Source organism: Leopardus geoffroyi, chromosome A1 (genome assembly GCF_018350155.1).
Source record: "Leopardus geoffroyi isolate Oge1 chromosome A1, O.geoffroyi_Oge1_pat1.0, whole genome shotgun sequence".
NCBI lineage: Eukaryota > Metazoa > Chordata > Mammalia > Carnivora > Felidae > Leopardus > Leopardus geoffroyi.
In genome coordinates this window covers 207,672,225-207,687,928 of record NC_059326.1, presented here as the reverse complement: position 1 = coordinate 207,687,928, position 15,704 = coordinate 207,672,225, and the positions used below count along the sequence as shown (strand labels likewise).

The following is a 15,704-nucleotide window of genomic DNA, read 5'->3' as shown; positions in this document are numbered from 1 at the left end:
CGATCTCATGGCTGGTGAGTTCAAGCGCTGCATCAGGCTCTGTGCTGAAAGCTCAGAGCCTGGAGGCTGCTTCATATTCTGTCTCCTTGTCTCTCTGCCCTCCCCTGCTCACGCTCTGTCTTTCTCTCTGTCTCTCTCTCTCAAAAATAAGTAAAACATTTAAAAAAACTTAAAAAGTTTTTCATCTTAAGTTTGAGTAGTTGCAAAGGGTATAATTTCTCAGCAGGCTACAAATATTTATTTACACCTTAAAATACAATTGTTTTGCCTCTTTTTAAAACAAATCCAATGAAATGCCATAGTATTGGGTGGGTATCAAATCACTGCAATGTTTATATATCTTTAGCAACTAGACAGTTTATGGTATTCTTTTTGATTCCTTTTTTTTTTTAAAAGACAATTTATTTTTCAGAGAAGTTTTAGGTTCACTACAAAATGAGTGAAAGATACAAAGATTGTTCATATGCACTTACCCCTTTTTATTCTTGAATCCATATTTCTATTCCAATTCCACAGAATTTTCATCTAATGTGATGTTATTTTAGCTTGGAATTTTTTTTTTATTTATATAATTTATTGTCAAATTGGTTTCCATACAACACCCGGTGCTCATCCCAACAGGTGCTCTCCTCAATGCCCATCACCCACTTTCCCCTCCCCCCACCCATCAACCCTCAGTTTGTTCTCAGTATTTAAGAGTCTCTTATGGTTTGCCTCCTTCCCTCTCTGTAACTTTTTTTTCCCCTTCCCCTCCCCCATGGTCTTCTGTTAAGTTTCTCAGGATCCACATATGAGTGAAAACATATGGTATCTGTCTTTCTCTGTATGACTTATTTCACTTAGCACAACACTCTCCAGTTCCGTCCACGTTGCTACAAATAGCCAGATTTCATTCTTTCTCATTGCCAAGTAGTATTCCATTGTATATATAAACCATATCTTCTTTATCCTTCGTCAGTTGATGAACATTTAGGCTCTTTCCATAATTTGGCTATTGTTGAAAGTGCTGCTATAAACATTGGGGTACAAGTGCCCCTATGCATCAGTACTCCTGTATCCCTTGGGTAAATTCCTAGTAGTGCTATTGCTGGGTCATAGGGTAGATCTATTTTTAATTTTTTGAGGAATCTCCACACTGTTTTCCAGAGCAGCTGCACCAGTTTGCATTCCCACCAACAGTGCAAGAGGGTTCCCGTTTCTCCACATCCTCGCCAGCATCTAAGGTCTCCTGATTTGTTCATTTTAGCCACTCTGACTGGCATGAGGTGGTATCTCAGTGTTGTTTTGATTTGTATTTCCGTGATGAGGAGTGACGTTGAGCATCTTTTCATGTGCCTGTTGGCCATCTGGATGTCTTCTTTAGGAAAGTGTCCATTCATGTGTTCTGCCCATTTCTTCACTGGATTATTTGTTTTTTGGGTGTGAAGTTTGGTGAGTTCTTTATAGATTTTGGATACTAGCCCTTTGTCTGATATGTCATTTGCAAATACCTTTTCCCATTCCATCGGTTGCCTTTTAGTTTTGTTGATTGTTTCCTTTGCAGTGCAGGTATCTTGGAAATTTTAATTGATTACTTTTTTATACTTTTCTGTACTAAAAAGATATTAAGTGAAATTTCTAAAATTTCAAGATACCTTTTGACTATAGGGTCTAAGTAATTAAAAGTTCCTCTGGATTGAGTTGTTATTATTATTATCAGTATATATAAATATTAAAAATTTTAAAGTAATAAATAAACATAAGTAATTGCAGGGGTGGGGGGAGTGGTGTCTCAGTGAAACGAATGGGACTTCTTTTTAAATTAATTGATGAGTTCCTGCCCTTGTGGGTGAATATTACTTATTGCTAGAAAAAGACAAGATTCGTAATCAACTGTATTCCTACTTTCTATTTTTATAGATGTAAATGCTGAGAAACTTTACTCATGTACATAAGTAGATAAGAATAGAAGGAATTTTGCCATGGCAATGTCACTTGATTCTTTGATCTTCTGAGATGTATGCCAAAAAAAGGTCACAGACTAGTTTTTCATTAAAAATTATTTTCAGGGGCGCCTGGGTGGCGCAGTCGGTTAAGCGTCCGACTTCAGCCAGGTCACGATCTCGCGGTCCGTGAGTTCGAGCCCTGCGTCGGGCTCTGGGCTGATGGCTCAGAGCCTGGAGCCTGTTTCCGATTCTGTGTCTCCCTCTCTCTCTGCCCCTCCCCCGTTCATGCTCTGTCTCTCTCTGTCCCAAAAATAAATAAACGTTGAAAAAAAAAATTAAAAAAAAAATTATTTTCATAGCCCATTGTCTGACAATTGATTAGAATATCTTTCAGTGTTGTTGATAAAAAGAGTGAGAGATCAGTTGACTTACAAGGCGTTGGAGCCCAACTGAGCAGCAATATTTGGAGATGTTTCTTGGTTCTTCCACATGGTAAAATTTAGATGGGTAAGGGGTGTATTCTCCTTTTGGAAAGTGAAAGCTCAGTGATTTTAAAAGGGGAGATGAAAGGGGAGAATGGGTTTGATAACCTGAACGCCACGGAGTTGTTAAGCTTATCAAGTTTATGAACAATATATATGTATGGAATCGAAGATTTCCTGTCAGTCCAATAGAGTAGTTAAGCCACTAATAGTTGAGGAAACTAATGTTAAAACTTACCTGCCCCTTAGAAAGTCTTTTTTGCACCCCATGGTATGCATACCCCACTTTGTAGGTTTTGTTTTACAAAACAGCAAATTGACTAGTTGGCTGCATCCATCTGGAAAGTTACAGTGAAGCTGATCCACAGTCTAAAGCACAACTAAGGAAGAAATGTTTCAAAACTTTTGACTTGGTTCCACTACTACAGAGACAGCCAGTCTAGTCTAGAATGAGCCAACTTTTTTTTCAGCCAAGAAACATGAAAACTTCTCATGGATGGAATGTCATCGCCTGGGAAATTAAAAAAAGCATGTATATTTTGTCAGCACCTAGAGGTGCCTGTTTTCACGCCAGCATCTAGAACCATAGACAGTTCCAATTTACCAGGTAAACAGAAAACAAAGATCTTTCCACAGAAGTGGTGTTATGCTTAGAGCACATTAAAAAAAAAAAAAAAGTAATTCATTGCATGCTGTACATCATTTACAGATGGTTTGGATTTATATTTTTTCAATGAATGCAGGATGAGCTGGGGATTTCCCTAAACACTTCTGGAGAATCTCAGATGCCTACAAGGCAAGAGGCGGAAACATTTGTGATACAAGGGAATTCTCTTGGCATTAAGAATTTAAGTGGGAGTCCTTCAAATGAAAAACACATATAAGTTAAGGACTGTAGGTAATGACTTGTGACTTTCATGTGTAAAAGAATCTGGCTGTGCATGACTGCTGATAAGGCTCAGTGAGAGTTTCCAGATTGGACTGTGTAGAAGCAGTTTACAAGCATGTTACTCTGACTAGGGTGTTTACTCCTATTACGTCTATTCAATATATCCCATTAGGCCCTTAGAAGAATAATGGAGATGCATCGTAAATAAATATGCAACATTAATGGGATTGAAGAATATCTCAAATCTAATAAAGCATGTCATTTTGGAAACTCTTCTTAAATATTAATTACTGATTTATACTATTCTTCAATATTCTTAATTCAAAAATGTGGGTAATAAATAGCAACCTAAGGAGTTTCATTTTCTAAGGTTAGTTTTACTTTGAAGATAAAGTGTTGATTCATGGGCTTTGCAGTGATGGTGATGTGGGTGGTGATGAGCATGTGGACAGAAGGCCAAGGTGATGGTGAAACAAATCTAGTTTTATAAAAGCCAGAGAAATGTGGGTTTCAGTTCCACTAGAGACTAAAGAGTTCTGCTACAATCCAAAGAGACTAAACTGGTTTTATTTGCTTCACTCAGTTTTTATCTGTAAAATGAATATAATAACTCCCCTGACAGCCTCACAGGATTATTATGGAAAGCTATAGAGAAACAACGTAGAAAAAGGTGCTGAAAAGTTCAAAGTATTATGCAAATGAAAGCTGTTGGAGAGTAATAGGCTTTATGAAGCCTAAATTAGTTATAGGTTATTGTTCATGGTAGTAGGGAATTTAATTAAAAAATGCTGGTGGACTTATTCTATGGGGACCAACCTCATTTTCCACCTCTGCAGCCAACCTTCTCCTGTAGCTGGGCCCCCACCCTCTTTCTTGGTCTCGAACAGTCAGCCCTCTGACGTTCCCTTCCATCAGGCCTTACGGTGGTAAAGCATGATGTATTTAGGGAATACATCCAGCCAGCTCTCTGGAATGCCTCATCATATAACTTCCTACAAATGCTTTCTATGAAATTTTTCTTTTCTCTGAGCAAAGAAAACCAATAGATTATGAATGATTGTTTTTCAGCTAAGTGGGCTACAATTTCTGTATCCTTTTATAAGACAGGGTGTAAATTTGCCTTGTGTGAAAATACATAACATATGCGATGCCCACCTTCAAGCCCATCTGTTTAGATTAGAGAGAAAACTGTTTCTTGGATCTACAACAAAACAAAACAAAGTGACAATGGACTTTCACCAGGGGCTCATAGTATCTCCTTGAAAAAAACAGCAAGAAGAGTCAGAACTCACTGGAGCATACAGCAATCTGGTTATAAGGTTGCAGACAACCCCCATACCATTTACTAACAATTGTTAAAATAACCTCCTGAGTCTGGAGACAAAAACTATTATACATTGGATTCAAGACTCCTACCTTTAGGCTAGAGGCCAAAGACACTTAGTATTAGTGGGCAGTACTTGAATGCTGCTAGGACAAGGTTTCATAAAGTGAATAGAGGATGTGTGAAATGTTTTATCTGGCGCCTGACTCTTGGTCTCCTGGACTTTTTTCCTTACTGTGATTCAACAAGCACAAGTTCCATCTGGTTTAGAGAGAGAAGACATCTCCACTTGTAGCCAAACCGATGCAGGGGTCTTACCTTAGGAACTGCCCCCTGCCTTGGTATAAGGTCTCAGTCTGAGCACCATTGACATTGTGGGTCCTGTGCACTGCAGGATGGTTAGCATCATCCAGGGCCTCTACCCACTGAATATCAGCAGGGTTCCCTCACCCCCTGGGTCCTCCATCCCATACCCCACTGTTGTGACCAGCAAAATAGTTTCCAGACATTGCTAAATGTCCTCTGGGAAAAAAAATCACCTCTGGTCGAGAACCAGTACCTTAGTTCCTCCTCTTGCTTTTATCGTCACCCACATCTTCTTCTTGCCTCTCCCTATCCCCATTTCCAGGACTCGAGTCTTGAACCTGAGTTTCCAGGTACCCAGTTTCAATCTTACCTCATGCCAGTTGACAGTATTTTAGAAGCACTTATTTTCATTAATCAATCAATTAATTAATTCCTCTATATATCTACCTACCAGTATTTAACGAGTGCCTATGATGAACCAGGCACTGGGATTACGAGGTTGATAAGACACATTGCGCTACAGGCAACGAAACAGCCATGAGCCATCTCTGTCAATACACCACTGGATGTGGGAACAGCTGTCTCTGTTGAGTACAATTTGCCAACAAATCCACCAAAAGTACCTTCACTGAAGAAAGCTCAGAACCACAATTGGAAAGTATGCTGTAGACATTCCTGGGGTGTCCTCTATTTGGAACAGGATAGCACCTGGGGCTTATGTCATTTTTCTAATTCCTAGGGCACAGATCTCTGGGTAATGGTCCTTATTCTGCAGAACTCTGAGTTCTAAACTGTCCAAGACTTCTCACCTGAGCTTAGCTGCCCAGAGCTCCTATGTAGAACATGGATGGAACTTCATCTTGTAATGAGAACCAGAGTCTCAACACCATTGCCATCAGGCATCAGAACTGATTATTCTGCCCTATTCCTCCTGGGTCAACTCTACAAGGCAGGAAACTCCTGAGAACTTACAACCAGGTGTAGATCCGGGACAAGTTCCAGTGGAAGGCAGCCTTGCTGACAATTCAAATATTTGAATTGAATTGCCAGACCAACCACAGGCGATTTCAATTTCAAGTGTTAACATATCACTTTAACATTGCTATGGCCTTCCAGAGGTTCATAAACGAGGTGCTTCATCTCCTGTTGGACTCAAATAATCACCTATCATCCTGATTCTATGGACCCCCTACTAAGGCTGGACAGCGTGTCCAAATTATCTGGAGATACTGATTCAGCACTTTACCTTCTTTCAAGCTCAAGCATAATTCAAACAGAAAGCGGACCCATGAGCTACTCTCTAACTCAGACCCTCTGTCACCCCAGCACAGCAGGGGAGATAGAGGTCACTTTCATCCTCAAGGAGAAACATTTAAGCCAAGTACAGACCCATAGCCTGCTGTCCGGGCCAGTTCGGATTCTTCCACTACTCTGTCTCGGCAGGGAGGACGAGGATCACTTTCACAATCATCCTCATCTGAAAAGTCCCCGCAGTCATTGTCACCATTACACAGAAGTCGCCTCTTTATGCATCTGCCTGCAATCAAAATCAAGAAAGACACTGTGGCAAGATTTCATTCTTTCTCATTGCCAAGTAGTATTCCATTGTATATATAAACCACATCTTCTTTATCCATTCATCAGTCGATGGACATTTGGGCTCTTTCTATAATTTGGCTATTGTTGATAGTGCTAAATCTTGCCATTTGCAACAACGTGGATGGAAATGGAAGGTATTATGCTAAGTGAAATAAGTCAGCTAGAGAAAGACAGATATCATATGTTTTCACTCATATGTGGAAACTTAACAGAGGATCATGGGGGAGGGGAAGAGGAAAATAGTTTCAAACAGAGAGGGAGGCAAACCATAAGAGACTCTTAAATCCAGAGAACAAACTGAGGGTTGAAGGGGGGAGGGAGGGGAAAATGGGTGATGGGCACTAAGGAGGGCACTTGTCGGGATGAGCACTGGGTGTTGTATGTAAGCAATGAATCATGGGAATCTACTCCCGAAGCCAAGATCACACTGTCTAAACTGTATGTTACCTAACTTGACAATAAATTATATTTAAAAAAGAAAAAAAAAGATACTGTGTGTCTAATGCCAAATTTCCTCTCTTCCTGAAGTTATCAAGTGTACTTTAATGACAGAGGGGAGGGAATGCGCATACATTTGAATTCTTTGTACAACATTTATAGGTGGCCCTTTTTACACTTGCAACCATTAGCGTGTCAAAGCAGACGTGTTTTTTTTTCTGCTCATGAGTGCACACAGAAGCCCACAATGAGCAAGGAGGATGCAAGGATTACCTGTGCCACATTTAAACTCATTCCCACAGTCTTCCTCCAGGTCTCTGCAGGGCTCAGTAGGCTCACACAGTCGTCTGTCTCCCACAGCATCCACGCACTTTTGCCCCTTAAATTGCCCAAAGGCCTCAATGTTCCTTGAACGAAACTGCACAAAACCAGCTGGAAACATTAGAATTTCTAACGCCAAAAAGGAATAACGTCTAAAACTGCATCCACAGCACTGTAGCCTTCTACTCCCAGATGAGTCTATGGTTTTACGATGGAAGCCCTAAAAGCAGTCACTAATGCATGTGACAGTGACACCTGGCGTTCTAGGGTTGGCAGTCTCTCCTGCAGAATCTGGTTCCTCGTGACGCTCATTTAGTACTATCCACCACATTCAGATTTCCGAGCAGGATGAGACTCTTCCCTTTAGATATCCATCTTTCCATCTCAGTTTGGAATTCAGCTGGGGGGCTCCCTCCCTCCAGTCCTTTTCCTGGAGATACCGGCAACCCAGTTTCCATTTGGGGACATCAGCCGAGGGAATGACAATGAATACTTACCATTTGTTTGAGGCAAGGGTCACATACTGACCATTCGCTCCAGGAACTCATTCTGCAGTCTATCGGAAGTGGTGTCTCATTCTCTTGTCCGGTCTCTGGGGTAAAACTAAGACAACAGAATGCGTCAACTTCGTGGCATGACGTGTGCCTGTTTCCAAGAAGCCTTCACAAGCCAGTCTAATTTCTTTACTACTTTTCTGCCTTGTAAAATCAAAGGACGTATCCGTTTACCACATCTCTCATTTGACATTTGATCACATGCTGCTTTGTATTTTCAACTGGTTTTGTTGTTGAATTCTCGTACAGCTTTGTAATTTAACTTTGAATCTAACGATGCCTGGAACCATGGTGATGAGGAGAAAGTGGATGACGGGCACTGAGGAGGGCACCTGTTGGGATGAGCACCGGGTGCTGGATGGAAAACAATTTGACAATAAATTGTATTGAAAACAATGCTGATGAGGAAAACCAGCAGGCCTTCCCGCTACCTGTTTTACACGGATTAGTCACTTATTTGCAAACAACTTATGAACTCAGTGAAGCACCTTGTTTCACTTTGCATCCCCCAGAGTCTGAGAGAGCCTCTGGTGACCTGGTTCTCTTGAAAATTCCAGCCAGGGGGCCCAGGCACTCTGGGAGCTTGCACCTGGCAGATGAAGACCTCCTCCCGCTGCACCGTGCGTGTCCTAAACTGCAAGCCCGACCACTTCACTCTCCGCTTCAGGACTTACCCCTTACCGTAATGGATTTTAAGGCATATATTTTGGCACTTGTAACCTTCCCCTCCTCCCTCTAGACCCAAAGCTCAGCAGCGTTTTTCTGGCTTTGAACATTTCTTTCTTCTTCTGTTCACTATTTGGATCTCTTCTGGTTGCAACACCTCCTTGGATTACTATATCATTCAATGAAAGAAAGAAAGAAAGAAAGAGAGAAAGAAAGAAGGAAAGAAAGAAAGAAAGAAGGAAAGAAAGAAAGAAAGAAGGAAAGAAAGAAAGAAAGAAAGAAAGAAAGAAAGAAAGAAAGAAAAGAAAAGGAAAGAAAAGAAAAGGAAACAAAAGCAAAAGCCACTGAACAAGAATCCTATAAACGTCCTGCCCCCACTTCCCTGAACTGGTACCTACTCTTTCTAGAGCACAGTGTCTTACTCCAGAAGGGTGGCTAGGTAAGGCCAATCCCTCCACAGAGTCTCCAGATTCCAGCACTTCTCTGAGACTTTGACCAATTGTATTTGTCCTCCATTAAAACTCTTCCTTGCTACCAACTGTTTTTCAATTTGTTATATATTGTGTTCAAGTCTTTGCCATTAAGCAGAAACAAGCAAATGAATAAGCAAATAAAACACTCTTTCTGAGTCCCTTCCAGGCACCCCCATTTCCCTCCTGTCCTTCACAATGTCACTTCTTATTTAAAAAAAAAAATTTTTTTTTACTGTTTATTTTTGAGAGACAGAGCATGAGCGGGGGGAGGGGCAGAGAGAGAGGGAGACACAGAATCCGAAGCAGGCTCCAGGCTCCAAGCTGTCAGCACAGACACAGAATCCGAAGCAGGCTCCAGGCTCCAGGCTCCAAGCCTGATGCGGGGCTTGAACTCACGAACTGTGAGATCATGACCTGAGCCGAAGTCGGACGCTTAACCGACTGAGTCACCCAGGCGCCCCTCCACAATGTCGCTTCTTAAAGGAATTGTTATAAACATATTCATGTTTCTCTTTCATTAAAAAAAAAAAAAAAAGTTTCCTCTCTTTCACCACTATGTGTCCCGTTAGCTACCTCTGAAATTCTCTCCTCCTTTTATCTATCTTCAAAGAGTAGTTTGCACCCTATCTCCTGCTCCTAACCTCCCAATCACTGTTCAGCCCTCCTGCCCCAAGGACACTGCTCTTGCCGGAGTCAATGATGACAGACAGCTATGTGGCACACTTGGTCCTTTCAGTGCCTGTCTTATTGACTTCCTCACAGCTGTCAATGCAGTTGGCCATTCTGGCTGTTTAAAACAGCCTCTTCCCTCGGACTGAATGATACTGACCTCCTTTCATTTCTTCTTTCTATGCTGCCCAGTTCTCCTAGACCATGTAGGCTCCTCCTCCTTAGTCTTGGAAAGGCTGTTTTTCCTCAAGGCCCTGTCTTGAACCTGTCTTTTAAAAAATTTCTATACTTTCTCAGGGCTTTGGTTTCCATGCACATACTAATGACATTGAGAGATAAGTCTGCCGTCCAGACACCTCTCTTGAATTTTAAGCTCTTGGATATAACTTCCAACTGGATGTCTGCATTTGGGTTTCATTATGCCCCATTGAACTCACCATATTCTCCAAACAAATTCATTATTTTCCCCTCCTTTCAAAGCTGCTGCTTGCCCTGTATTGTCCTGGTAAATGGCACTTCCATTTATGCAGTCGCCCTGGCCAGAGACTCGGATATTGTCTCTCTTAGCCTGCAACCCTCCCACTCATCTTCTGTATCTAATCAACAACGAAAACCTGTTATTTAGTCTCATAAATAACTCTCAAGTCCATTTGCCCTTCATCTCTGCCAGACACTTTTCTGCTCTACACTAACATTACATCTCTCCCAGATGACAATACTTTTTTCCCTAATCCAGTTTCCATAAATCATACACAAGGATCTTTTAAAAATGCAGAATTTGATCGTATCATTCCCCTTCTGAAAATGGTTATTTACGCTTCCTATCACTTTTATGATAAAGCCCAAATTTTCTAACATGGTGTGGCAGGCCGAATAGTGATGCCCAAAGATGTCCACATCCTGATCCCTAGAATCTACGAATGTTCACCTCACATGGCAGACGGGACTTTGCAGGTGTGACTAAGAGAAGATTATTCTGTATCATCTGGGTGAACTCATTCTAAACATATGGGTTCCTAAAAAGCAGAAGAGCATATCAGGGAGGTGTGAAGACAGAAGAAGAGGTAGGAGAAATTCAAAACATGAAAAGGGACTCCACTGGCTATTGCTCGCTGTAAGGAAGGAAGGAAACCATGAACCAAGGAGTGTAGGCATCTTCCAGAAGCTGGAAAAACCAAGAAAATGGATTCTTCCCTAGAGCCTCCAGAAAGGAATGTAACCCTGCTAGCACTCTGATTTTGGTCCAGTGAGACCCACTTGAGACTTCTGACCTTTAGAACTGTAACATAATACATTTGTATCACTTTAAGCCACCAATTTGTGGTAATTTGTCACAGCTGTAGTGGGAAACTAGGACACATGGTCTAGAGAGCTCTGGTCAGCCTATCTCCTTCCTCATTCTTCATCCTCACTTTCTCCATCAAAACTTTAGCCACATTGAACTTGAAGTTCCCAAGATAAGCTACTTTTTCTCATGTCTTCAGGCCTTTTGACCTTCTATTTCCTACTTATTACATGATCTCATCTTGGGCATAATGTGTTTTTTCCCCATGAGCATTCCCTAAACTCCTTGTGTAATTTATTTTTCTCTGCACCTATTTGTATATAATCTTGTTCTCTATTATGTCATAAGCACTTTTGCAATGATATATTTCATTTAATTAGCTCATTCCTTCATGCATCCTTTCATTTATCCATTCATCAAATATTTATTAACTGTCTCTATTTGCTAGGCATGAGGGGTATAATGGTGTGCAAAAGAACAAAACAAAATAAAACAAGAACTATGATCCCTGATCTAAAAGAGATTTTATTCTAAATAACAATATCAGTGAGCTAGGAAACTTTCAATCCTGTTCAGCTTGTTATTGGAATAGGAATGCTAACTGGTGCAACCATTCTGGAAAACAGTGTGGCGGTTCCTCAGAAGGTTGAAGATAAAGCTACCCATGACCCAGCAATTGCACTACTCATTCAAATGTTACAAAAATATTCAGTCAATGCACCTAATGTTTACAGCAGCATTATCAATAATAGCCAAATTATGGAAAGAGTCCAAATGTCCATCAACTGATGAATGGATAAAGATGTGGTATATGTGTGCATAAAGGAATATTACTTGGCCATCAAAAAGAGTGAAATCTTGCCATTTGCAATGGTAATGGAGCTAGAGTGTATTATGCTAAGGGAAATAAGTCAGAGAAACAGAAATACCATATGATTTCACTCATATGTGGAATTTAAGAAACAAAACAAATGAACATAGAAGAAGGGAAGGGAAGATAAAATAAGATAAAAACAGAGAGACAAACCATAACAGATTCTTAACTATAGAGAACACACAGAGTTTCTAGACGTGAGGTGGGTGCAGGGATGGGCTAAACAGGTGAAAGACATTAAGGAGGGCACATGTGATATATGTAAGTGATGAATCATGAAATTCTACTCTTAAAACCAATATTACACTATACGTTAAGCAATTTGAATTTAAATAAAATCTTGGAAGAAAAAAAAAAGGACCATAGTTGATTCTCATATTCATGCAATGTTGGGAAATGATGCTTGGCTACGTCTGGAGGATATTCATGAATCTGAAGGGGTAGAATTCAAGTTAGTTGGGGGTACCCATTATATCAATAGAACCCAAACTTGAAGCCACCACGAACCTGAAAATGTCACTGAGGTAGTTTATCATTAATTTCAGGAATTCCTCTAGGTTCTATCTACTAATGTCTGCATGGATCTTTCCAATAACTTTGTTTCTCTAGTATTAGTCCTGTTGCCTTCAACTAGGTTATCTCCTCCTGTTTATCTTTTTTTTATATTTATCACTTACTCAGATGATCACATTAGAATTTTGTCTTAACATCTCCCCCAAAGAGATTATCTCTTGGTTGTAGAAACTGCACTGATAGACCAGGGGTATGATACTTTTATCTTTCTCATCTGCCGATGAGATCAGCTTCAGTGAATAACTAGTCCAGAGGGTACAGTACAGACTGAAGGATCATGTATGGGGAGGTAAAATCCACTGCAAATACTCCAGAATGAGTTAGAGTCCTTTGTTGAGCAAGCCTAGGACCCAGCCAGTGATGGGGACTGATGAGAAAGGTGGTTCATCTATTTCACACATAGGTAGCAAGACCCTGCTCCAAAAATACTGGCATTGCCTATAGACTGTTCTCTACCATCCTTCGCATGAAAAACAGCACCGCATCACACCGATTCCCTTCCTTTTTAGCTTCTAACTCGAGAACTTCTTTTCTTTTTTTGTAGATTTAACTCACACTCTGGACTCAGTACAGAGCTCTGCCTTTGATCTTTTATTGCCCCCCCAGACCATGATTTGGATTTATCTCATGAATGACCCATGAATGACCCCATAGGAACGTCTCCTGATGACATCTTTGCCTTGGGAGGAGACTTACAGCCCTCTAGATATCAGGCACAGGGTGTTTGTTGGTTTACTGGTTCTGTCATAACCAGATACTACAGACTGTGTGGCTTAAACAATAGAAATTTATTTTCTTACACTTCTGAAGTCTAGAAGTCTGAGATCAAGGTATCTGCAGCGTTGATTTCTTCTGAGGCCTCGCCTTGGCTTCTAAATGGCCATCTTGTCCCTGTGTCTTCACATGGTCTTTCCTCTCTACGGCCTGTGTTCAAATTTGTTCTTCTCATAAGGACTCTTTTTATAAGTCACATTGGATCAGAGCCCCCCCCCCCCCACCAATGAACACATTTTAACTTGATTACCTCTTTAAAGACCCTGTCTCCCCAAACAGTCATTTTCTGAGGTATTGGAGGTTAGGGCTTCGACATATGAATTGGGGGTGGGCACAATTCAGCCCACAATATTCAACAAATGTGGTTTTTTTTTCTTATTAAGCAGTTTCTTCTATATGTCTACTAGTTTTACTAGTCAATTTTCAAATCTCATTTTCTTACTAATCTTTCATTCTACCACCGAGGGGTAAATTTGGTAGGTGTTATTAGTTGTCTTTTACAGATGAGAAACTAAAACCAGAATTATAGTACTTATCCAAAGTCAGGCATTAGTGGCAAAACCAGGTGGAGAATTTACCTCCCTCTGCTCCTAGTTCACTGCAATTTTTCCTTGTCCCCCATGCTACCTCCCTTTACATCACTAATCAAAACCTCTTTGAAATGACTTAAAAGGTCATAGCTTAGTCAATAATTTTTGGATGTAATAGTTTAATGATTTTTAGACATTTTGAGATATGAAAGTTAACAAAAACTTCTTTCCTTCCCTCTTCCTTCCTTCCTTCCTTCCTTCCTTCCTTCCTTCCTAGTATAGCAGTTCCAGGTAAAGCACATTAATTGGACAACTTGTTTCTTTCCTGGATCTATTTTAAGTTTAAACCTAAATGATATGAAATTAGGCAAAAATAAGTTAAAAAGTGTGGGAACTTCTGGCTGTTTTCCCTTCATGCACCAGGTACCTGGATACTTGGAGGCAAAATATGGCAGGACTGTGGGGAATTATTAGGAGGAAATAGTAGATTGTGCCAAAGGAATGGGCTATTGAAATGAATGCAGTATGCAAATGTTAAGATAGGAGGTGAGTGTTCTTGGATAGGGACTTCTGAGCCTAACGCTCCCTCCCAAGCTCCTCTGACTCACTAGGCAGATAATCTCTTGTAGTTCAAGGGCTGTATATGTACAATGCCTACCACCTGCCTTTCACCCTGCTGAGTTATTAGACTGAGTGGAGAAGTATTTGTAAAGCACTGTCTGGATTCCTAGATGAAATGTGTTTATCAAGTAAAACCTATCTCCAAGTGTTTCAATCTCAGCTTGAAAGTCATTTCCCAGATCAAAGTGATGTATATCAGCATGACAGGAGGTCTAACTCTGGGCCAGAAATGCATTAAATGAAGGGCCATTGATGTACGCCTGGTTCCATCTCCCAGCCATAAAATATTTCCAGCTTTAGTAGAAGGAAACCTCCAGGAGCAGCTCACACTCCAGGCAAAAAAACACCTGCTGTGGGAAGGAATCTCTTTGTCAATAAATAAGACGATGCGGCTCCTCTGAGTGGAGAAATATAAGCTAATTAGGACTGCATTCTTAACCCACGGATCTGCCAGTTTTCTTAGTTCATGCGATTCATCAAGACGAGAAGACAATATAACAGCAGTGCCCAATGCTTATTTTTTCAGGATCTTTCCTGATTTACCAAGACTTATTTAAGAGCTTGTTTTGTGTGCTCCCAGTGAGCCTATATTCAAGGACCTTTATGGAGGCCCTGCTCTGTGTCAGGAATTGTTCTAAGTGATTGGGGCTACAAGACAATGTTCTTGCCATCATGGAGCCTACATTCTGGTGGATGAGAACAATAACCGAGGATCCAGCAAATATAACAAGCAGTGTCAGTTAAGACATATGAACTGTAAAGGAAAATAAAGCAGGGTAAGTGGATAGAGTGCCATGGGGCTGGAGTAGGGGAGGGAGGTTTCTTATATGGGGTAGTCAAAGGGCCCTCTCAGAGGAGGTGTAGTGATTTAAAAACGTGTTCATGATTTTTTTTTTTTTTGGTCATTCTTCCCATCAAAAATGGGGTCTGTGTTCTCTCCTTTTGAAGCTGGTAGTGTTTTTCTTAATGCCTTGATGAGTGGAACACAGTTGAAATGAGCCTGCCTGACTTTTAAGACGAGGTTAGAAAAAGCCATGCAAGTTCTGCTGGCTTATTTAAAAACATTTGCTCTGGGAGCCTTTTCCCACTATGTATAAAACTGACTACCCTGAGTCTACCACATGGAGAGCAGAGAGAAAGAGAGACAGATTCTCAAGGAGAATCAACTGTTCCAGCCCCTAGCTGTTTGGGTCTTCCCAGACCAAATGGCAGACACATGAGTGAAGAGATCATCATAATAATCCCAGGCCCAGCCACCATCTGACTACATCTACATGGTATACCCATGAAAACCACTTTACCGGGCCCAGTCCACCCTTGGACTCATGAACCAATAAAATAATTGGTATAGTTGTAACAACCGTCTCGGGATGGTTTGTTACACAGCAAAAATGACCAGAA

General features: G+C 40.8%; 1 protein-coding gene across 1 annotated transcript in view; it reads right to left on the bottom strand.

Annotated features, from left to right (window-relative positions):
* Positions 1-15,704, bottom strand: part of C9 (complement C9) — a 54,274-nt gene that overhangs the window by 31,787 nt on the left and 6,783 nt on the right. Inside the window, exons 2-4 of the mRNA XM_045439723.1 lie at positions 7,782-7,887; positions 7,237-7,381; positions 6,316-6,463 (exon numbers count right to left, since the gene is read on the bottom strand). Coding sequence (XP_045295679.1) covers positions 6,316-6,463; positions 7,237-7,381; positions 7,782-7,887 — 399 coding nt within the window. The remainder of the gene's footprint in view (positions 1-6,315; positions 6,464-7,236; positions 7,382-7,781; positions 7,888-15,704) is intronic.